This window comes from Hemiscyllium ocellatum, chromosome 44 (genome assembly GCF_020745735.1).
Source record: "Hemiscyllium ocellatum isolate sHemOce1 chromosome 44, sHemOce1.pat.X.cur, whole genome shotgun sequence".
In the NCBI taxonomy this organism is placed as follows: Eukaryota; Metazoa; Chordata; class Chondrichthyes; order Orectolobiformes; family Hemiscylliidae; genus Hemiscyllium; species Hemiscyllium ocellatum.
The window spans coordinates 2,699,207-2,722,468 of record NC_083444.1 but is presented as its reverse complement, the minus strand read 5'-3'; the positions used below and the strand labels follow the sequence as shown (position 1 = coordinate 2,722,468).

The 23,262-nt window shown below is 50.2% G+C and overlaps 1 protein-coding gene across 1 annotated transcript in view; it reads left to right on the top strand.

Annotated features, from left to right (window-relative positions):
* polr2a (RNA polymerase II subunit A) overlaps positions 1 to 22,716 on the top strand; it is a 33,641-nt gene extending 10,925 nt beyond the window's left edge. Inside the window, exons 6-29 of the mRNA XM_060854457.1 lie at positions 346 to 507; positions 1,859 to 2,079; positions 2,332 to 2,464; positions 2,856 to 2,980; positions 3,521 to 3,731; positions 4,220 to 4,429; positions 5,464 to 5,632; positions 7,615 to 7,709; positions 7,817 to 8,020; positions 8,326 to 8,548; positions 9,111 to 9,294; positions 11,073 to 11,244; positions 11,943 to 12,048; positions 12,976 to 13,181; positions 14,265 to 14,489; positions 14,898 to 15,144; positions 15,326 to 15,426; positions 15,844 to 15,951; positions 17,067 to 17,249; positions 17,924 to 18,127; positions 18,860 to 19,046; positions 19,514 to 19,627; positions 19,722 to 19,871; positions 20,818 to 22,716. Of these exons, the coding sequence (XP_060710440.1) occupies positions 346 to 507; positions 1,859 to 2,079; positions 2,332 to 2,464; positions 2,856 to 2,980; positions 3,521 to 3,731; positions 4,220 to 4,429; positions 5,464 to 5,632; positions 7,615 to 7,709; positions 7,817 to 8,020; positions 8,326 to 8,548; positions 9,111 to 9,294; positions 11,073 to 11,244; positions 11,943 to 12,048; positions 12,976 to 13,181; positions 14,265 to 14,489; positions 14,898 to 15,144; positions 15,326 to 15,426; positions 15,844 to 15,951; positions 17,067 to 17,249; positions 17,924 to 18,127; positions 18,860 to 19,046; positions 19,514 to 19,627; positions 19,722 to 19,871; positions 20,818 to 21,932 (5,055 nt within the window). The 3' untranslated portion in view covers positions 21,933 to 22,716. The remainder of the gene's footprint in view (positions 1 to 345; positions 508 to 1,858; positions 2,080 to 2,331; positions 2,465 to 2,855; positions 2,981 to 3,520; positions 3,732 to 4,219; positions 4,430 to 5,463; positions 5,633 to 7,614; positions 7,710 to 7,816; positions 8,021 to 8,325; positions 8,549 to 9,110; positions 9,295 to 11,072; positions 11,245 to 11,942; positions 12,049 to 12,975; positions 13,182 to 14,264; positions 14,490 to 14,897; positions 15,145 to 15,325; positions 15,427 to 15,843; positions 15,952 to 17,066; positions 17,250 to 17,923; positions 18,128 to 18,859; positions 19,047 to 19,513; positions 19,628 to 19,721; positions 19,872 to 20,817) is intronic.
* Positions 22,717 to 23,262: the final 546 nt, after the last annotated feature.

The window sequence follows — 23,262 nt, the reverse complement described above, 5'->3', positions numbered from 1 at the left end:
AGCGCAGAGCAAGAGATGGGTGTGTGGTTCCAGAGTAGCAATTTGCCAGTGTTTGTCCTCCTGAATGGTATCCAAGTTGAACATCCACTTAGATGGCTGGGGTCTGTATCCAGTCAGCTTTGGATTACTGAGCACTGGTATATACACATGGCTGGTCGTTTGTGTGGGGAATCACGGCAGCTGTCTCCCAGCAGGACTCTGTCATATGGAAAATGAGAAAGGGGGTCAGCGAGAAAGGGAGCATGAGCAGGATGGGGTAAGCCCAGTGTTTCCAGCTGCTGTTTGCCAGTCAGGGTTGGCGTGCTTGGTGACAACTTGGAAATCTAACCTGGAGTTTTCTTTCAGGATGACCTGACCCACAAACTGGCTGACATTGTGAAAATTAACAACCAACTGCGTCGGAATGAACAGAATGGAGCTGCAGCTCATGTCATTGCTGAGGATGTCAAACTCCTGCAGTTTCACGTGGCCACCATGGTTGATAATGAGTTACCTGGACTACCGAGGGTAAGTGTGGCTGGGCACTGTCAACTGCTGAGGGGAAGAGGGGAAAAGCAGAGATCGCTTCATCTGTGTTCCCATCTGTGGGAATGGATGCCAGTCATGAGTTCCAGCTGTGTCACATTAAAGCTATAAGGACAGTGGTGAGGCCTGTTCCGGAGTACCGTGTGCAGTTCTGGTCACCCTGTTACAGGAAGGAGATTATTAAACTCAATAGAGCGTTCAGAAAGAGATTTACCAAGATGTTGCTGGGACAGGAGAGAGTAGACAGATCGGGACTTCCTTCTCTGGAGTGGGGGTGGTTGAGAGGTGACCTTAGAGCTTTATAAAATCATGAGGGCTATAGAGAAGGTAAATGGCAGGTTTCTTTTCCCTTGGGTGGGGGTTCGAAGACTAGGGAGTATATTAAGGTGAGGGGAGAAAGATTTTAAAGACAAGGAGCAAATGTTTATGCTGGTTCAAGTGTGGAATGAACTTTCTGGGAAGTGGTGGGTGTGGGTACGTCTTGAGAAGGACATTTGGATAAGTGCGTGAATACAAAATGTTGGGAGGGATCTGGCCAGGAGCAGGCAGGAGGGACTGGTTTAGTTTGGGTTTATGCTCGGCGTGGATTGGTTGGGCCATCTCTTTCTGTGCTGGATGACTCTTGGTTCCTAACCAGTAAGTGTTGTGGGGAGTAGAGGAGAAGCTGAAAGTGTTCACCTTTGGGAGTGACAGTTTTAAAGACTGAGAATATCAGCTTAGCCCACTGACCAGAGCTAATGTCCATGCTGGATCTACCAGGATCAGCATCCGAATCCAGGACTTCACCCTGGACTCTCTGAGCATGGGCTGCCCTGTGAAAGTTGCCACTGTTTGAGGCATTAAAGCAGGGTCATGTGTGGCATGAAGGATCCCACCACTGTGGTAGAAAGGAGAGCTTATTCCTCAGTGATGTCACGATGCTGGATTCTCTTTTCAAATCCTTTGAGATGTGGGCACTGCTGGCTGGGCCCAGGAATTATTCTGTCCCTAATTGGCCCTTGGGACGATTGTGGACTGTCTCCTTGAATCACTACAGTTTGATTACTTGATGTTTATGGAACCTTAGTGCCCAAACATCATCTTAAAAAAGCCACCAGGCTGACAGCTGTGGATTATTTGTGCTTCAGGATGTGGGGAGTCAAGACAGGTGCTATACAAGGGACCAAGCTTTCACTCTGGTGCTCATGAGGTAACATCTGTTCTGTGTTTCAAACCAGCAGCAGTTTGAAGTCTTACCATCCAGTCGTGAGAGCAAGTACCCGGTTTGCCGAGTCAATGCTGCCACTCCTGTGCTGTGGAGTTCTGCTGATTCTGCTTTTGTTTTAAATCTCAGGCGATGCAAAAGTCAGGCCGCCCACTGAAGTCCCTCAAACAGAGGCTGAAGGGGAAGGAGGGGCGTGTCCGTGGGAACCTGATGGGCAAACGTGTGGATTTCTCAGCCCGTACTGTCATCACACCTGATCCCAACCTCTCCATCGATCAGGTCGGTGTGCCACGGTCCATCGCTGCCAACATGACCTTCCCAGAAATCGTCACACCATTCAACATCGACAGGTTGGTGCATCTCGCCTGCACAGCAGTGGCTGCCTGGTTTTATTCCCTGTTGGATAGGGAGTATCCCCTCTCTGATCAAAGTGTCTCTGAAATGCCTTGACCATGTGGGGCAGTTAACACATTGATAATGATGCTCATTGAAAGATCACTGGTTAACCCTGCAAGGCCTGGGTCATTATTCAGCATCATTGAGGGGTCTCTGATGCTCTGTGCTGTACAGCAGTTTGACTGTTGGTTTGTGATTTCTTACAGACTCCAGGAGTTGGTGAGGAGAGGTAACAACCAATATCCAGGCGCCAAGTACATCATCCGAGACAACGGGGATCGAATCGATTTGCGATTTCATCCCAAACCCAGCGACCTTCATCTGCAAATTGGCTACAGGGTCAGTGGGAAATGCTTGTTTTAAGAGGTGCCTGTAGCTGGGGTTTAACCTGACCAGAAGTGTCACTGCTACTGTAGAACTAGAGCACAGTCCAGATCTCAAATGTGCTCTTGCTTGGTGTTGTGGGCGCAAAAGGTGCTACAGAAATGCACATCCTTCCCCCAGCATGTTTAGAGTTCTCAAGATTGTTTGGCCTTTAGGAAGGGAACCTGTCCTGTCAGCTCAGCCCAGAGTAAACTATCCTGTTCCTCAGGTGTTTGTACTTGGAAGCTGCAGTTCAGACCAGGCTGAACGTGCTGTACTGTGTGGGAGAGCAGGATGTTTAGTCTCATTGAAAGCTGCCTTGTGCTGTGCGTGCACCTGCCACTTACAGTATGTCCGTACATTCTAGGTGGAAAGGCACATGTGCGATGGTGATATTGTCATCTTCAACCGACAGCCCACCCTGCACAAAATGTCCATGATGGGGCACAAAGTGCGGATCCTGCCCTGGTCAACCTTTCGTCTCAATCTCAGGTGAGTGTCTGTATGTTTCTGTCGATGTTAGCCCTGTATATGTGGCTGTGTACTCAGCCCCTCAGCCTTCTGCCATTACCCTCAATCGTGCAAGTGCTTTGCAATTGGCTAGTTGGTCAGTGTCTTTGGAAGGGGGGATTGACTGCATGTGACATCTGTATTTGTCTGGAGTATTGCGGGTGCTTTAGCTGACTGAGATTACCCTCTGTTGAATTGCTGGCCATGGGAGCAGAGTCTGCTTTCAATCCTTATCGTGATGACTTCTCACTCAGCTCATGTTGCTGATCTAGAATATTTCTGACTCCAGATTGATGCATCAATGAGGCACTGAGTTAAGAACTAAAGCAAAAACCAGGTATAATGTGCAATGTCTGTGCAGTAAAAGAACCAGGTGATGGTAAAACATGACTGGCTTGGATAATCCAGCCAGGACTCCATGTACAGACTGCTGTACTCTTGTGGTCTCTGGCAGTATATTGTTCCGTAGGGTTGGCAGTGTTTTTAAAGGAGTCTCAGCAGCTTTTCTTTGTCTCTGTACAGTGTGACCACTCCGTACAATGCCGATTTTGATGGTGATGAAATGAATCTTCACTTGCCCCAGTCCCTGGAAACCCGAGCTGAGATCCAGGAGCTGGCCATGGTGCCCAGGATGATCGTCACCCCTCAGTCCAACAGACCCGTTATGGGCATTGTGCAGGACACACTGACAGCTGTCCGCAAGTTCACCAAGCGAGATGTCTTCATGGACCGGGTAAGACCTGCAGTTTGTTTTCAAACAGACCGTTCAAGTTCTGGGTTCTAAATTGTCCTTCTGATGCCATCCCCCTCCATTCCCTATCAGCTTTGAGCTGAGTGAACCAACTGCAGTCAGGACTGAGAATCAAAGATGGTCATTCTCATCGGCGACAAAATCCCAGGCTGGTTCCCGATGCTTCCGTGGGGTTTTACTGGGGTGGACTCGGCAGCAGCTTAGCAGGGGAAGCCATTTCTCAACCAGCGCTCGAATCTGTGGAGAGTTTCCCAGCACGGGGAACACCCATTACTCCAGTGCTTCAGAACAGTGACTATGCAGGGTGGCTGTAATGCCCTTCATGGTAGAATAGCCATCCAATGTTAGTATCTTCAGGCTGAGTCAATATCTGGAACACACACTCCCTTGGGGTGTAAGTGGTAATGCCATTGATGTTTGATTCCAGGAAACCTCTGACTTATCTTTTTTTTTGTTCCTCCTTGCCCCAGGGTGAAGTCATGAATCTTTTGATGCATCTCTCAACCTGGGATGGGAAAGTTCCCCAGCCTTCCATCCTGAAACCAAGGCCACTGTGGACTGGCAAGCAGATCTTCACCCTGGTCATCCCAGGCCACATCAACTGTATCCGGACACACAGCACCCACCCAGATGAAGAGGACAATGGCCCTTATAAACACATCTCACCGGGTGATACAAAGGTCAGTCCCAGCTGCTTTCTGCCTGAGTCCCCAGTTACTCGTGCCCAAAATTGTGCAGTTTTCAGTCTTCTTTGATTATCTGATTGGAAGATTTCTGGACCAGATTCTGCGCAGGAGCTGAGGATGGAGTTGGTTGTTGTATTTCCAGCAGCTGACATGGCTGTCCACTCCCCACTTGGCCTTCCTCCCTATTCCACCCTCCCATCCCCAAAACCTTCCTCACCCCATCAGCATAACCTTGTCCAACTTGTTTTTTGTTTTTGTTTTAACATGTATCAACATTCTCCTTGCCCTGAATGGGGCCAGCTTCCACATTGTGATCACTCTCTCTCTGGGTGAAAAAGCTTACATTGAGTTTGATTTGATGGCCTGTAGTTTTGGTTACCAAGTGGAGACTTGTCTCTGTCTACCCTATCAACACCTCCCTACCCCTGCACACCAAAATCATACGGGGCCTCTCCCATAGAGTCGCAGGAGCCCTAACCTGTTTCTGAAGTAAATTACCCTGTTCCCGAGTCATTCCCCTCCATGTTTATTGCCTCTATACCCTTGCTGTATGATGGAAACTGGAGCTTTGCACTGTATGCCACGTATGGAGTGTAATCCCCACTGGAACCGTCATTGTCACTGTCTCTTGGTTCTTGTTGGGATAATGTTAACGCTAGGGCAGTGAGAGTGTGGCAGCGGAGGTGGAGAAATATAGGTGAGATTACAACATATCCAAGCTCATTCTTTGTCTTTTTGTAAATATTGGAAGATTAAATTAGTTAGTTCCAGATCTGAGTAACACATTATTAAATATCTGAATCTTAGCGGCCTCCTCCAGCAGAGTTGGACAAAGCAAAGCCATCTGGGCCCCTGAAGTGTTAGTCCTGAGTTTGTTCCCTGGTACTGTAGAGCAGAGACTGTGCCTAATGCTGCACTGAGGAGGAAAGCAGCTTCAGTAAACACAAGGCAGGGTTGGCTCCTTGTGGATATGACTGACCAGCTGCCTCTGGTTGTTTCCTCTCTTTAACCCCCTCCCCCTCATTCAGGTGATTGTGGAGAATGGAGAGCTGATCATGGGTATCCTGTGCAAGAAGTCGCTGGGCACATCAGCTGGCTCCCTGGTCCACATCACCTTCCTGGAGATGGGTCATGACATCACCCGGCTCTTCTACAGCAACATCCAGACAGTCATCAACAACTGGCTATTGATTGAAGGTAACAGCTCACTGCACACTGGAGAAACGAGCTTGCCAACGTAGCTCAGCATTCAGCTCTCACTCTTCTGGCTTCTGTGCAGATTTCAAGCTGCTTTTTGTTCTGAGCCACCGTATACAAAAATCTGTCCCTGAGATCCATTCTGATCGGATACACTCAGACGGAGCTTATCGCCTGCAAAAGTCAAGTCAGGTGATCAGCTGGTCACTGGGAGGAGGGTCCCAGAGTCCCTTCAAAAGGGAAAGCAGGGCAATGTTTGAACAAAGGATCGACAAACACCAATCCACAGGGAAGTGGTTTTAAGAGCCCTTGCCCTCTGAGATAGCACAAGAGACTGATAGGCCAAATGGCCTCTGCACTGTAAACACCAGTTTGCAATTTGTCCGATACTTCTAGCTGCCCACTCCAGGATGACCATTCCGAGAGCTTGTCCCAAGGTGGGATGGGTTTAAACTAAGTCTCACTGTGGTCTGATCCTAGCTCACCGGTCTGCGGATTTCCATGGGTGCTCATCAAATGATTGTCTGGCTTTCTCCGTGCCCTGCCTCGCTGGTACTTTTTTGTCTGGCTTCTGCTGGGTGAGGGGTGTTCCGGGGGCAGGGTAGGGTTGGAATGAGAGTTGTTTCAGGAAGCTGAGTGGGATGGAGTGAGGGGAGGAGCACGGAGTTAAAGGGACACCAGGGACAGTGGAAGCAGATTCACAGAGCAATTGACCAAGTACATGGACGGGGGGGGGCCATGGCAATGAGACTTTAAGGGTTGGTCTCTGGCATTCTCCTCCCTAGACTGCAGTGAAGGCCAGATCATCGTTTTGAATATTTTCTGATCCTTGACCAAAAGGGCTACTGGAGAGCAGACAGTTGACATGAAGCTATAATCAGTTCCATCTTTAGTGAGTGCCATAAGCAGGAATGGGGTCTCCACCAGCTCCTGTTCAGTTTCCTGTGGAAGACTGGTCCGAACAGCAGCCTTCTGTGTGCTCTGGTGAACCCTCCTTCCCTCACATGGCTGTGTTTTAATCACACCGGTGTAGATTCATATAGGAGGTACAGTAATCCTGGAGTCAGTTACTGTGCTGCTCGACAGAATCCTACCCTGTGATCAGCGAAGCTGTTACTCCGACAACTTGGCAAGTTCACCTGTTGTTAGGCCTGAGGTGGGAGGGGGAGCCAGGGTTGTGTCGCTTGAATCTTATCTGTCACTGTCTTTCTCCTCTTCATCTCTGTCTCTCTCCAGAGTCAAATGATCTGTTCTGTGGGGTGCTCAGGCCTGATCAGTACATAATGTAGAAATGAGAGTCGAAGGTGAACACTCAGACCTGTGTGCACTGCAATAGTCAGTGGTTGGCTTTACCATCAATGCCTCTGTCATCTGTCAAGCCAATCCTTTGAAACTAAACATTTCCTCTATAATAAAGTGTAACACTGGATGTTGAAGATTGGATCTAAGAAAACATGCTGGTGAAATCCAGCAGGTTGGGGGTGGCAGTGTCTTGGAGAGGGAAACAGTTATTGTAGAGTCCAGTGACACTCGTCCTGAAGTCATGTTAAACTTGAAACATAAACACTGTTTCTCTCAGTCTGGATGCTGCCTGACCTGCTGAGTTTCTCCAGCATTTTATATTTATTTCTGTCTTTGAATATTCCTGCCACTGAAGAGTTCACCACCCTCCTGGGACAAAGCTTCCAACACTCTAAAGGAAATCTCGTTGTCTCCATCCTAAATGATCAACAACTTCATCTTTTCTAAAAAGTGTTCTTTGGAAGTAATTAGCTTTACTCTTGCCTATGTTATATTGAACATGTGTAATCCTAGTGTTAGCCGTGTGCAGGAATGAGTGATCCTCCTGAGATATATTTTGTCATCTTGCCAGGGTTGGAGCTTTGTAATCAGCAGGGGCACTGGCTGAGTGGCTCGTGCCTGGCATTCACAATCTTCCAAAGCTTGACAGCAATCTCTTATTTTGTTTTACCTTGTGACAGGCCACACTATTGGTATTGGAGACTCCATTGCTGACGCTAAAACCTACCAGGATATTCAGAACACTATCAAAAAGGCCAAACAGGATGTGATTGAGGTGAGTTTGCTGCCACAGTGCTTTGATTAGAAGGGAGCAGCCCTTTGCATGCTGGGACCTTTCTGTTTCTAGGCTGTCACTTGGCATTCTCCATTTTGTCGTTGTAGGTCATCGAGAAAGCTCACAACAACGAGTTGGAACCCACTCCTGGTAACACCTTGAGGCAAACCTTCGAGAACCAGGTCAACCGAATCTTGAACGATGCCCGTGATAAGACCGGTTCCTCTGCTCAGAAATCTCTCTCTGAATACAATAACTTCAAATCCATGGTGGTGGCTGGCTCCAAGGGATCGAAGATTAACATTTCACAGGTGAGGTTGGGAATTGGATGTCCCATACCCAGTGTTGGTTACTTCTCAGTGACCACTCTGGTAGAGAATTGGAGTTCTAGTGTGCTACCAACCTGGCGGTCATTACAATAAAGCTCCCTCTACTCTGTCAAACTCAAATTCTCTTCGCCTGTCTCCATTGAACACTCACGACACAGCACTGGGTCAGCTCTGCGGTAAAGCTGCCTCTACTTAGTTTCAACTGAAAGTAAAGCTCCCTCTGCACTGCCCCAGGACAGGGACAGATCTGGATGTGATAGAGTAACAGATCTCCTTTCTGCTTCCAGGTTATTGCTGTTGTCGGGCAGCAAAACGTGGAGGGGAAGCGAATTCCCTTCGGTTTCAAGCACCGCACCCTGCCGCACTTTATCAAAGATGACTACGGCCCCGAGAGCAGAGGCTTTGTGGAGAACTCTTATCTCGCTGGGCTAACCCCCACCGAGTTCTTTTTCCATGCTATGGGAGGCCGCGAGGGTCTGATCGATACTGCTGTCAAGACTGCTGAAACTGGTAATCAACAGTTTAACCACTTCACTCTTCCTGTTCCCCAGCCAATCTACCATTCCCAAACTAACGAGGTAGAATTTCACAAATCCTCCTTTCCTGCAATTAAAACACTTGGTGTCCTGTTGCATCTGCCACTACTGTGGGATTTTTCTGTGAATCCTCCCTAGCTGGTGAGATGTAGGAGAGGCCGTGGGTAATTTAAGCACAGCCCTATCCCACAGTGAGTGTATAATTCAGCTCTTGTTGGGGTGAAGGATGCAAATCTCCCCCTGGTCTTTGGGTTGGAGCTGGAGGGTGAAGATGGTCTCCTCCAGAGATGGACAGTGCAGCACTCTTTCCCTCCTGTACAGATTAATCAGTCAGGAGGGCAGATGGCCCCACAGTAACGACACTTCAAGAACCACCAAGCTGGGCTGGAAAGAGCTCTTGGGTGTGAGATTATTAAGTGCTGCATTAAACTCCTTTTACTGGCAATGTATTTTTCATCTTTTGGGGCTGGTGGATTGATGCTGCTGTTGCCTGATAATTTTATAATGGCGGGTTCTCCTCTTCCCCTGCCCCTCAGGTTATATCCAGAGAAGGTTAATCAAGTCCATGGAATCAGTGATGGTAAAATATGACGCAACGGTTCGCAACTCCATCAACCAAGTGATCCAGCTACGTTATGGAGAGGATGGGCTGGCAGGGGAGAGTGTGGAGTTCCAGAACTTGGCATCAGTGAAACCATCCCACAAAAACTTCGAGAAGAAGTGAGTGTTCTCTTTGCCCCCTGACTAGGTTCACGGGCATTTCACCCTCACTCCGTATCTAATGTTGGAAACGAACACGGGGCTCGGCAGGTCTCTGAAATGGCAGGAAAGAAACATCATGTTTCAGGTGATGACCATTGCGAAATGAACAACGATGCAGTACTGGGCCCGCTGTGGTTAGGGGGGGGTCTCTCACTGGGACACTGTGCAGTACTGGGCCCGCTGTGGTTAGGGGGGTCTCTCACTGGGACACTGCTGTACTGGGCCCGCTGTGGTTAGGGGGGGGTCTCTCACTGGGACACTGTGCTGTACTGGGCCCGCTGTGGTTAGGGGGGGTCTCTCACTGGGACACTGTGCTGTACTGGGCCCGCTGTGGTTAGGGGGGGTCTCTCACTGGGACACTGTGCAGTACAGGACACACTGTGGTTAGGGGTGTGTCTCACTGGGACACTGTGCAGTACAGGACACACTGTGGTTAGGGATGTGTCTCTCACTGGGACACTGCTGTACTGGGCCCGCTGTGGTTAGGGGGGTCTCTCACTGGGACACTGTGCCCGCTGTGGTTAGGGGTGTGTCTCACTGGGACACTGTGCTGTACTGGGCCCGCTGTGGTTAGGGGGGGTCTCTCACTGGGACACTGTGCTGTACTGGGCCCGCTGTGGTTAGGGGTGTGTCTCACTGGGACACTGTGCAGTACAGGACACACTGTGGTTAGGGGTGTGTCTCACTGGGACACTGTGCAGTACAGGACACACTGTGGTTAGGGGTGTGTCTCTCACTGGGACACTGCTGTACTGGGCCCGCTGTGGTTAGGGGGGTCTCTCACTGGGACACTGTGCCCGCTGTGGTTAGGGGTGTGTCTCACTGGGACACTGTGCTGTACTGGGCCCGCTGTGGTTAGGGGGGGTCTCTCACTGGGACACTGTGCTGTACTGGGCCCGCTGTGGTTAGGGGGGGTCTCTCACTGGGACACTGTGCTGTACTGGGCCCGCTGTGGTTAGGGGTGTGTCTCACTGGGACACTGTGCAGTACAGGACACACTGTGGTTAGGGGTGTGTCTCTCACTGGGACACTGCTGTACTGGGCCCGCTGTGGTTAGGGGGGTCTCTCACTGGGACACTGTGCCCGCTGTGGTTAGGGGTGTGTCTCACTGGGACACTGTGCTGTACTGGGCCCGCTGTGGTTAGGGGGGGTCTCTCACTGGGACGCTGTGCTGTACTGGGCCCGCTGTGGTTAGGGGTGTGTCTCACTGGGACACTGTGCAGTACAGGACACACTGTGGTTAGGGGTGTGTCTCACTGGGACACTGTGCAGTACAGGACACACTGTGGTTAGGGGTGTGTCTCTCACTGGGACACTGCTGTACTGGGCCCGCTGTGGTTAGGGGGGTCTCTCACTGGGACACTGTGCCCGCTGTGGTTAGGGGTGTGTCTCACTGGGACACTGTGCAGTACTGGGCCCGCTGTGGTTGGGGGTGGTCTCTCACTGGGACACTGTGCAGTACAGAGCACACTGTGGTTAGGGGTGTGTCTCACTGGGACACTGCAGTACAGGGCCCGCTGTGGTTAGGGGGGGTCTCTCACTGGGACAGTATAGTCTTGGCTGCTGAAGATGACAAGCTTTGTTCAGTTAGATTGACACTGCGGAAGGTGTGGGCGGTTTTCATTCCTTTGGATCTGGATAATGCTGGTGAGAGGTTTGAAGTTAACCCAGTGGAGGAACGATGTGGCAGGTTTTGGGGAAATTCTGACCCTATGACTGATTTGATCTCCCTGCAGGTTCAAACTGGAGTACACTAATGAGCGCAGTCTACGCAGGACCTTACAGGAAGACATTGTGAAGGAGATCCTCAGTAATGCTGCCATCCAGAATGACCTGGAGGTGGAGTTTGAGAAGATGAAGGAAGACCGAGAGGTTCTGAGGGCTGTGTTCCCCACTGGAGACAGCAAGGTAGGAGAGATGTGGTGTTTGTTTCTAATACATCTTGGAGCCCACTAAACAGCAATTAATCCATCCCCCTCTTGTGTTGGTAGGGAGTTCCCTCCATGGGGAGTAAGGCTGCTATCTCACCTATATGCTACATTCTCCCCACTCACTTTGTGCTGGCTCCCTGGGCAGTGCCGCAGGGGAGGGTGTGCTCCTTGTCAGTAATGCTTTCCCACAATTGATTCCCTTCCCTGCCATGTCTTGCCAGTTGATGCCAATCTTCTGTCCACCTGGGGGATGTCTGTGCCCTGAGGTTCTAGGTGGTGGTTTTGCTATCCATGCCATGTCAGTAAAGTTTTGTCAATCACCTCGATGTCTTTGAGACTTATTAACCAACACTACACCCTCTGCATTCTGTTCTCTCACCGGGACAGTCTGGAAGGTATGGTTTGTCTGGTTAGTGAGCATGTGACAATATTAAATCAAATTGGTGTGTTTTGAATAATTGGTGCTGAAGGTGGTTTTGTGGTGCATTTAGTGTCCCAACTTGGGACCAAGAAGCCTGGATTCACGTTCCATCTGCTCTGGGGATGTGAGAACAGCTTGGTTGAATATTTGAGGATATTTGATGGAAATTGCATTCTCCCCTGGTCCGGTCCAGTCCGAGACTGGTGATTTAGGTGCAGGATTGCTGCTTGCTAACTATCTTTCCCTGCCTTCAGGTGGTGCTGCCCTGTAACCTCTTGCGTATGATCTGGAACGCACAAAAAATCTTCCACATTAACACCCGGACAGTGACTGATCTGCATCCGATCCGTGTGATTGAAGGTCAGTAAGGTTTTGAAGCTGCTCTCCCTGTTAGGAGCTTAGTGTGAGAGTTGTTCAGCTCAGTGAGACTGGCTGGTGTTACTGAATGATCCGGATTTACCCGTGTGTGCACAGCCCCCTCTCTCCCACAAGAAAACCGGCATTTAATTCTAGTGAAAATGGAAAGGACGTTGGAGCTCTGCAAAGATCCATTGGAGTGCAGGGAGCTGAAACTATGGCTGAGTGGAGGGGTGAGAATTGAAGGAATGCAGAAAACTGGGCATTGGCAGAGCTTAAAGATGGAGAACAGCAGGAGGGCCTGAAGATGTTACACTGGGCTCGAGTGTTAAATTCTGCTCTTAGTTTTCCTACTTAGAAACATCTCAAGATTCTTCTGAGAAAGGGCAGCATTTGTTGGTCCTTCATTGCTCCTGAACTGAGCTGTATAGCCAGGCTGTTTTTTGTAGCCACTTTTGCAGTGGCTCTGGGCAGGAATGGCAGCTTTCCCTCCCCCAAAGGACATTAGTGAACCAGATGGATTTTTAAGACAACAGACAGTAACATGGCTGCCATTAAACTTTCTCAATGTGACACTTGAGTTCAGATTTCACCAGTTACAGCTGTGGGATTTGAACTTGTCCTCAGAGATCGGTCTGGAGGCTAGGCTGTTGGACCAGTGACTACACTAGCACCTCCCCATTGAAGGAAACATTTGCTGTTTTGTGAGGAGAGAGACTGAATTCCTTTACAAAGAGCTTGCTCTAGTCAGAGAGGCTGCTTCACTTTCCTCTCTGGTGGTTAGGGTCTGGAATAGGCTGTGTCCGGCTCTGCTGGAGGTTCCATTCAGGCTAGGAGAGAAACGCTCATTCACAGAGCCAGCACAGGCAGAGTAGGCCAAACAGCCTCTAACCATTCTGTGGTTTGATAGTGAGAATGCTGTCTTTGCAGGGGTGAAGGAGCTGAGTAAGAAGCTGATCATTGTGAACGGCGATGACCCACTGAGTCGTCAGGCTCAGGAGAACGCCACGCTGCTGTTTAACATCCACCTGCGCTCCACCCTGTGCAGCCGGCGGATGACCGAGGAGTTCCGACTCAGCGGAGAGGCCTTCGAGTGGCTGCTGGGGGAGATCGAAGCCAAGTTCAACCAGTCCATCGTACGTATTTGGCTGGGCGGGAGGGAGACCCCTGACTTAACAGGGAGAGATGGCCCACTCTGAACCAGTTCTCCAATCTCTTCCGTTGTGGCTGACCAGTGTATGTTTAACTCCATTGTCCCTCCTTGAAACTGGGCTCCTTGCCTAGTACTCCGTTCTGGAATGGCTGGGCCCTCATCCTGGGTCTGTGACCCTCCTCCGCTCTAACCTCCCATCAGTGAATCACCTGCCAGCTTCTGTCTGAACCTTGTATGTTTCAATACAATCACTCTTTGTTCCTCTACACACTCTAGACAATTGAAGGACAACTGGAACTCAATCCCTGCTATCCCAGGAATCAGGCTAAAATCCGTGCTGGGTCTGCTCACTGACAGTGTGGGGATCCTGCTCCTCTCTAATTGTACTCTGATGGCCAGCAGTAGGCACGGTCTCACCAGAGAATCCAGAGCCACCTTGTATACGAGGCTGAGGGTTGACCTTGAGAGGTGTATAAAAATGGAGGGGCATGGATACGGTGAATAGCCAAGGTCCTTTTTCCCCCAGGGTAGGGGAGTTCAAAACCAGAGAGCATAGGTTTACGGAGAGGGGGGAAAGCTTTTAACCATCCCTGAGGGCCAATTTATTTCAGGGTGGCTCACATGTGGAATGAGTGAGGGGAGGGGTGGGGGAGGAGGAGAGAGATGTGGCAACAAATAGAAATGTTGTAGAAGTACATGAAAAGGAAAAGTTTGGAGGGATGGAAGGGCCAGGAGCAGGCAGGTTGGGACTAGTGTCGTTTGGGATTATGATCAGTCTGGAGTAATTGGGCCCAAGGGTCTGTCTCCATGTTGCATGACGGTCTGTCTGTGTCTTGTGATGTCCACTGCAGTCAAAGGACTGGTCGTTGCCAAAAATGTCAGATGAATAAGGTCTAGCTGAGTGATCTACTGGACCTAGTCTGTGAAAACAGCTAGTAGTTGTTGTACTAAGATAGGCAGGGTTACCCATCTCGGGAGAGATGGTATCTGTTCAGTTACAGAGTTGAAGTCTGTGCTTGAAACCTCACTAACTACTTTTCCCCTTCTCTCTGGTTCTGCTGTGTAGGCCCACCCTGGTGAGATGGTGGGTGCTTTGGCTGCCCAGTCGCTGGGAGAGCCTGCCACACAGATGACCCTGAACACCTTCCACTATGCTGGAGTGTCAGCCAAGAATGTCACCCTGGGTGTTCCCCGTCTGAAGGAGCTGATCAACATCTCGAAGAAGCCCAAGACCCCCTCCCTCACTGTCTTCCTGCTGGGCCAGTCTGCCCGGGACGCAGAACGTGCCAAGGTATGTGATCAAGCCTCTTGTACCAGGAGCAAGGGCGTTACAGTTTCAGACGGAGATGAGGTGATGCTGAACTTGTATATGGCACTGCTTTGACCCCAGCTGGAGTAGGGTGTGCAGCTGGCATCTCCAGGAAGGATAGTTAATTGCTATTCTGTTTAAGTAGCTGGTCGGGTGTAAATGGGCTTCTGCCTGTATAACAGCAGTGACTGCTGAAGTACCGAGGTTGTAAAAACACCTTGGGATTTGGGAAAGGTGCTGCTGCGTGCGCTTGTCCCTGTTACCTGAACATTGTGTTCAGTCTCGACTCTGTGTGAAGCAGAATACCCAGGCAGCCCTGTCCCAGTGTGAGGTGGTATCCCCAGGTCCAGAAACTTGCTGTGCTATGATGCCTGCTACCTGTTCTTCCAGGATATTCTCTGTCGATTGGAGCACACCACCCTGAGGAAGGTCACTGCCAATACTGCCATCTATTATGATCCTGACCCCCAGAACACTGTGGTGTCAGAGGACCAGGAGTGGGTCAATGTCTACTATGAAATGCCAGACTTTGATGTGACCAGGATCTCCCCCTGGCTCCTCCGTATCGAGCTTGACCGCAAGCACATGACTGACCGAAAGCTGACCATGGAGCAGATCGCAGAAAAAATCAACGCTGGTGAGAAACTTGGCAGTTATACTCTCCTTTCGGCCTGTCTGAAGGGATAATAGATGTGGGTTTCCTACTCAGCAGGGTGAAATGTGGCCAGTTGTGTTGTCAAAATCTGTCAATATAATGTCAGTCTCTAGCTCCGTGCCATCTCACAATATAACCTCACGTGATACATTGTACCCAACAGGTTTCGGTGATGATTTAAACTGCATCTTTAATGATGACAACGCGGAGAAACTGGTTCTCCGAATCCGGATCATGAACAGTGACGAGAATAAATTTCAAGAGGTGAGTTTAGATCTGGGACCCTGGGAGTGCTGCACCAGTAATGAGGGGGACAGTGTAGTGGGAGCTTTGTGCCTTACCCTGTACTGTCCCTGTTCTGGGAATGTAAGGAGAGCTTTACTCATAACTAACCCCATGCTGTCCCTGACCTGGGAGGGTTTAGGAGAAAGCGAAGATGACAGATGCTGGAGATCAGCGTCTCGTGTGCTGCTGGAAAAGGGCAGCAGGTCGGGCAGCATCTGAGGAGCAGGAGGATGCTGCTTGGCCTCCTGTGCTTTTCCAAGGGCGCACACTCGATTGCGAGGGTTTAGGCAGCGGGAGCCTGAGTGAAGCAGGAAGGATTGCCTTTTCTGTCCTGTGGAATGCTTTTGCCGGTGGATTTTGCCTGAAGTGACTGTAACGCTGCCTGTTTGGTTGCAGCAAGAGGAGGAGGTGGTGGATAAGATGGATGACGACGTATTCCTTCGCTGTATCGAGTCGAACATGCTGACCGACATGACACTCCAGGGGATAGAACAGATCAGTAAGGTGAGTCCCCAGATGGTCAGGGTGGTAATAGCCTGACCCCTGGTATCTGGATTGGAATGCTACATTCAGGTGGATGAAGCAATGCAGCATGTAATATAGGAACCAGGAGCAGAAGTAGGCCATTGGGCCTTTTCAGCCTGTTCTCCCATTTTAGTAGGATCATGTTAATCGTCTAAATTACCCCATTTTCAATCTCTCCCCTGTGTCCCTTGATTCTTAGGATTTAAGAATTATACCTTTCTTCCAAAGCAGAGGTTTCCCGGATAGTGGTGCACGTCGCTTCCATTCACTGGGGCCTTCGGTGAAATCCCGGCACTAACTCGTCAAATCTGAAATCTTCACATGGATAGGAGAGCCGGAATGGAGTTAAATAAAGTACTCTGCTGGTGTGAACCCGATGGGCTGAGTGGCAGCCTGCACCAGAACTATCTAGTGGTTCATTGGCAAACAAAATGCTGCCCGGTCTGCCAATCCAATACATGCCAGTTTACTTTGAATTGGAAAGTGGGGGAGTTGGTACAAGCCAGTGACAGACTAATTAATCCCATGAGGACCAAGGAGAAGCCATTTCATCCAGAGTGTGGGTAAATGTGGAATTCACTCCCCCAGGTAATGGCTGAGGCATTGACCCCCCCCCCCTCCCCAATACCCTCAACAGGCTGATGGATCAACATTGGAGGGAGGATAGAGACCAAGCATGCTGTGGGAAGGGTGAGGGCTCATGTGAAATGCCATCATGGAACAGATGGGCCAAATGGCCTGTGTGGGTGCTGTAGACCCAGTGATCGAAAGTTAGTGCACTCTAAAAAGCAAGGGTCTTTCTAAACTGGGACAGTGGCAAAATATCCTCCTTAAACAGAACACTGCAAAAATCCGGATTCTGCTTTATCAACATGGTTTCTCCCTCCTACCTCCTTCCTCTGTATTTACTCCAGCTTCAGGACATTGTCCTGCTCTGAATTACTCCTTACCTCGTGACAACCATAAACTTTCCCCTGGTGTCTGCCGTCTACCCTGGGCATTCTGGAATAGAAATGATAGCTCCCTGTAATAACCTGCCTGGTTTGTTGCTTTAATGTAACACACTCTCTCTCCCCCGTCTCTGCCCACTCCAGGTGTACATGCATCTCCCTCAGACTGACAACAAGAAGAAAATCATCATCACTGAGGATGGGGAGTTTAAGGCTCTGCAGGAGTGGATTCTGGAAACCGATGGAGTCAGCCTGATGAGGGTGCTGAGTGAGAAGGATGTGGATCCGGTCCGTACAACGTCTAACGACATTGTGGAGATCTTCACGGTAACTCCAGGATTCTGCTCCCTGTCATCCTGGGGTGAACCTTGATTAATTATGTTCAGCAGTGTTCCTGGTAATGCCTTGACCCCCACCTCACTGAGAGGCCCGGATTGCAGCTTTCCTCCGATTCCAGCCTCTTACACAATCTGGCTCGGAGTCACCGAGCTGGACAGCACGGAAACAGACCCTTCGGTCCAACTTGTCCATGCTGACCAGATATCCCAACCTAATATAGTCCCATCTGCCAGCACCCGGCCCATATTCCTCTAACCCTCCTATTCATATCCCCATCCAGATGCCTTTTAAATGCTGTAATTGTACCAGCCTCCCCCACTTCCTCTGGCAGCTCATTCCATACACGTACCACCCTCCCCATAAGAAAGATGCAACTTTTTAACGTTCCCCTTTCACCCTAAACCTATGCCCTCTAGTTCTGGGCTCCCCTACCCCAGGGAAAAGGCAGTGTCTATTTACCCTATCCATGCTGACGTTTTGCCTGTCCTCTTCTGTCCCAGAGTGGCTTTGTGAGATTGTCATTAAGTACTCGCCGAGGGGCTGTGAGACATTGAATTGTAAATTGGGCTCCTTAAAAGGTCTTGATTTTCAATGTCTGTGATCTTTTGACTGTTAGTATAATTTGAGGGTGTGGATTTGTTGATGGAATCTTCTTGTTTCAGGTCCTGGGGATTGAAGCAGTGCGGAAAGCCTTGGAGCGGGAGCTGTATCACGTCATCTCCTTCGATGGCTCCTACGTTAACTACCGCCACTTGTCACTGCTGTGTGACACCATGACGTGTCGGGGCCACTTGATGGCCATCACCCGTCACGGGGTGAACCGACAGGATACCGGGCCACTGATGAAGTGTTCCTTTGAGGAAACTGTAAGTGTGTGCGAGGAACATTCTCTGCATGGTGCAGTCAAACAAGCTGGGGTTTGCTACACGGGTTAAATGTGCTTGGGAAGGAGAGGGAAGCTGTCATTGAGTCCCTCCTGTAGTACTGGGGGAAGAATAGACTCTGAGGTGACATAGATGTGAGTCATGTGCTAATGATGGTGGGAGGGGAATGCTGGGAAGTCAGTGTCTCAGACTTGGCCTTCCTTTCACTTTTATATCTTGCCCACCCAAAATGGCTATAACAGTCCCCTGTTTTGGAGACGCGTAGGGAGCTCCGCACAAATGGGGCATTGTTTCCTTCAGGATACCAGCTGGGGTCTTTCCGTGAGGTTTTCATAGAGTATGGGAAGGTGTTTATAAGACTCCGCTTCTTCCCCCCCCCCCCCCCCCCATTGCAAGATGCTACCCAGCAGAGCAGAATTCCAGGTGAGAGTCTAGAGTCCTGCTGGAAAAGCACAGCAGGTCAGGCAGCATCTGAGTAGCAGGAAAATCAACCTTTTGGGCAAAAGCCCTTTATCAATCCTCAGTTTGCCTAGAATCCCAGGTGATCCTGATCCTGGTCTGGGAAGGTTTCGGGAAAAGACAGTGGATTACATCTCCAATAAGCAAGCTGAAGAAATGAAGGGGTCTGCTGGTGTATTCTCCTGGCCTGCTGCTCACTCTCTCTCTCTGTTCCTCCTTCCTCATCACTAACCCTTTGTCTCTGTCTGTCACCAGGTGGATGTTTTAATGGAGGCCTCAGCTCACGGGGAGATGGACCCAATGAAGGGGGTGTCTGAGAACATCATGTTGGGTCAGCTTGCCCCAGCAGGAACCGGCTCATTTGACCTGCTGCTCGATGCTGAGAAATGTAAATACGGCATGGAGATCCCAACCAACATCGGAGGCCTGGGAGTTGGAGGCCGTGAGTTTTCCCTTTTCATTTTCCAAGTACACATCCAACAGCCAAGTCACCCGGCTGAGGGTCTGCAGGCTGCTGCTATCGTCGGAGAGGAGAGGCATTCGGGCTGAGCTGAGTGTGAAGGGGTGCAGAGGTGGAGGGAAGGGAAGGTTAGCTTTTGTTTGGGAATTCCATTTGATCTCTCTCTCTGGGCACTAACACTCAACAGAAAGTGTGTAAAACAAGAGTCTCCAAGCAATGCTACGTGTGGTCAGGGGCAGAGGGAGAGGAGCAGGGTTTGGACACTGGCCAGTTAAACACTGTACAAGAGGCTGGAACAGGAGCTGGCTTGGGGTTGGCATGGGTGGGAAAGATTGTGGAGAGATTTGGAAACATAAATTTCAAAGTGAAGTCCTAGAGCTAATGGAGGCCAATAGCAGTGATCTGGTCTCTGGTCTGAATAACAAATGTTTTTTGTCTTTAATTTCCAGCGACTGGGATGTTCTTTGGTTCTGCCCCCAGCCCAATGGGAGGGATGTCACCAGCTATGACTCCATGGAACCAAGGGGCAACTCCTGCCTATGGAGCCTGGTCCCCGAGTGTGGGTAAGTTTCTCCCGATGCTGAATACTACCTTCACTGTGGCTTCACCATTTGAGAAGATTAATTTTTTTTTCCTTTCCCGTTCTTTCTATTCCAGGCAGTGGAATGACCCCAGGAGCTGCCGGCTTCTCTCCCAGCGCAGCATCCGATGCCAGTGGCTTCAGTCCCGGATACTCTCCGGCATGGTCCCCCACACCTGGGTCTCCCGGATCCCCTGGGCCATCCAGTCCCTACATTCCATCTCCAGGTCAGTGATATTCCCAATCCTGGGAACAGACTGATCAAGTTAGCAAACAGCAGATTAACTGCTGCAGGGTTTCCAGACCATTTGGCCTGACTGTGGTCACCGTTGTATACAAGGTTGAGGGCTGCGTATAGGATAGGATTGGAGTCATTTGAATTAAACTAAGAACTGTTTGTTCTAGTTGTAATAATGAAATCCTTCTGTCTACCTTTTTGTGGGCTGGTTGGGCCCATCTTTAGAGTTTGGAAGAATGATTAGTGATCGTTTTGAAAGCTAGAAGGTGAAGGGACTGGACAGGGTGAAATGCTGAATCCTCTCCCTGTGGTACTGACAGAAGGGACAGGACAGGGTGAAATGCTGACTCCTCTCCCTGTGGTACTGACAGAAGGGACAGGACAGGGTGAAATGCTGAATCCTCTCCCTGTGGTACTGACTGAAGGGATTGGACAGGGTGAAATGCTGACTCCTGCCCTGTGGTACTAACTGAAGGGACAGGACAGGGTGAAATGCTGAATCCTGTCCTGTGGTACTGACTGAAGGGACTGGACAGGGTGAAAATTGAACATTGAGACCAGGAGGTGGACAACCCCACCTCCTGGGTCTGTGAAGCTCTGTCTTCCTTCACTGAGGTAAAGGGAGATGTTTGACTAACAGCAGGGACTGGGTCCAGTTGAGACCACAGTCAGATTAGTCGTGATCTTATTCTGTAATGTAACTGCGTCACACAGCAGCATGGCTGCCTCCACTTGCCTTTCCAACTTGTTCTGAACTTTGGGAATCTCCCAGGTCCTGGCTCGTTCTAGTTTCTAAAGGGTAAAAGTACCCCCCCTGTTTGGTCTTTGCCAGTCGCTGTGACATTTTGTTTGGTTCACGTCCATGATGATTTTGGGTTTTCAGTTTGTCTGCACAGTGACTGACTATCTCTCTCTTTGGTTTTACCCTTTTCTAGGTGGAGCGATGTCTCCGAGTTACTCACCAACCTCTCCTGCCTATGAGCCAAGGTCTCCTGGTGGTTATACCCCTCAGAGCCCCAGCTACTCACCCACCTCCCCCTCATACAGTCCCACCTCCCCCTCCTACTCACCCACCAGCCCCAATTACAGCCCCACCAGCCCCAGCTACAGCCCCACCAGCCCCAGCTATAGCCCCACGTCCCCCAGTTACAGTCCCACTAGTCCGTCATACTCACCCACCTCCCCCTCATACTCTCCCACTAGCCCCAGCTACTCTCCCACTTCCCCGAGTTACTCACCAACTAGTCCCAGTTACAGCCCGACCTCACCCAGTTACTCACCAACCAGTCCCTCCTACTCCCCCACCTCACCGTCTTACTCCCCCACTTCTCCCTCCTACTCCCCCACCTCTCCATCTTACTCCCCTACAAGTCCTAGTTATTCCCCCACCTCCCCCAACTATACCCCCACCTCTCCCAACTACAGCCCCACCAGTCCTAGTTACAGCCCCACGTCCCCCAGTTATACCCCCACCTCTCCCAACTATAGTCCCACCTCACCCAGTTACAGTCCCACATCTCCCAGTTACAGCCCCACCTCACCCAGTTACTCCCCATCCAGCCCTCGCTACACCCCTCAGTCACCAACCTACACTCCCAGCTCTCCCAGTTACAGCCCCAGCTCTCCCAGTTACTCTCCGACCAGCCCCAAGTACTCCCCCACCAGCCCTTCCTACAGCCCCAGCTCTCCCGAGTACACGCCTACATCTCCCAAATACAGCCCCACCAGCCCCAAATATTCCCCCACCAGCCCCAAATATTCCCCCACCTCCCCCACCTACTCTCCCACCACACCAAAGTACTCCCCCACCAGCCCGACCTACTCTCCCACCTCCCCAGTCTACACACCCACCTCCCCAAAGTACTCCCCCACCTCGCCCACTTACTCTCCCACCTCCCCGAAATATTCGCCCACCTCTCCCACCTACTCGCCCACCAGCCCCAAGGGCTCGACCTACTCTCCCACTTCCCCGGGCTATTCCCCCACTTCCCCAACCTACAGCCTCACCAGCCCAGCCATCAGCCCAGAGGACAGCGACGAGGAGAACTGAGCGAGGACCTGGCTCTTCCACAGCCTGTCTGTGCAGTCAGCACCTGCCTGCACGACTTACTCTGGAGACTCTCGCCCGGTTTCACCTGGACTTGGACTTGCTGATGTTTCACAATGTTATTGGGGGAATGAAGGAGCAGTGCAATTCTGGAATGCTTTTTAAAAATAAATGCAAGATACGGAAGAAGGAAAAATCTAAACTGTATAATTTTGAATATATACTTTTTGTTTTGACCTTTGCGTTCTGGGTGCAGTCCCTGGGCTGCAGTGAGAATTTTAGACACTGTTTTGCTGTCCCCCTGCACCTGGATCAGTGTGAATTTCCATTCTTGTGTTCTGTGGGGAATAAATGCTCCTTGCCATTTTTGGTCAGGTGTTCCCTGGGTAACCAGGGCTCTGTCCAGCTCCTAATGGTTTCTTTATACATGGATGTAAAAATGCTTTAAGGATGGTGACCAGAGAGAGTGTAACCCCATTTGAGGGGAGCCCATGCCCTGGGTTACACTCGAGAGGGTTGGGCATCAGTGAATGAATCGAGTGGTCATGTGAAATAATGACCATTTCCTTCTCCTCTCTCCGGCCCACGTTCAGTGGAGAATGGGCCCTTGTTTTTTGAGGGTTGGGTGGGGTACTGGGCATTTCTTAAACAGACTTATTCTGATGTGACTCTTGTGACTTAACTGTAAAAACAGGATATGAAAGGTGTTTAAAAAAAGGGGCAGCATTTGCCTGCCTGATTTATGTACAGAACATTTACTAGTCTTTTCCTGTTTTCTCTTTGGAAATGTTGGAAATATACTTAAATAAAGTTTTACTAATTTTTGTGGAGTGTGGGCTCTGTTCTTACATTTGAAAAAGTTGTTTTTGTGCTTTTCAAATATCCTCCTGACTCTGTCCGTCCAACAACCTGGCTTTGTTTGTGATGAAATCACCACTGCGTAGCCCTCACGACAACATCCTGGGGGCTTTCCATTGACCAGGAATTGAACTGGATCAGTCATATAAACACTGGCTACAAGAGCAGATCAGAGGCTGGGAATCCTGTGGGAAAACTCACCTCCTGACTCCCTTTAATGCTGAGACAGTGGCATCTGCTCCAAGACACTACCACTAGGGGAAAATTCCTTCCTCCCCACTTGTCCTAGATGGGGGCAGCTCCAACAACACAAAAAGCTTGACACCATCCAGGGACAAAGCAGCCCCCACTTGATTTGGCCCCACACCCACAAACATCCCCTCCCTCCCTTACCCACCGATGCTCAGTAGCAGCAGTGTACCATCCCCTCCCTTACCCACCCCCCTCAGTAACAGCAGTGTGTACCATCCCCTCC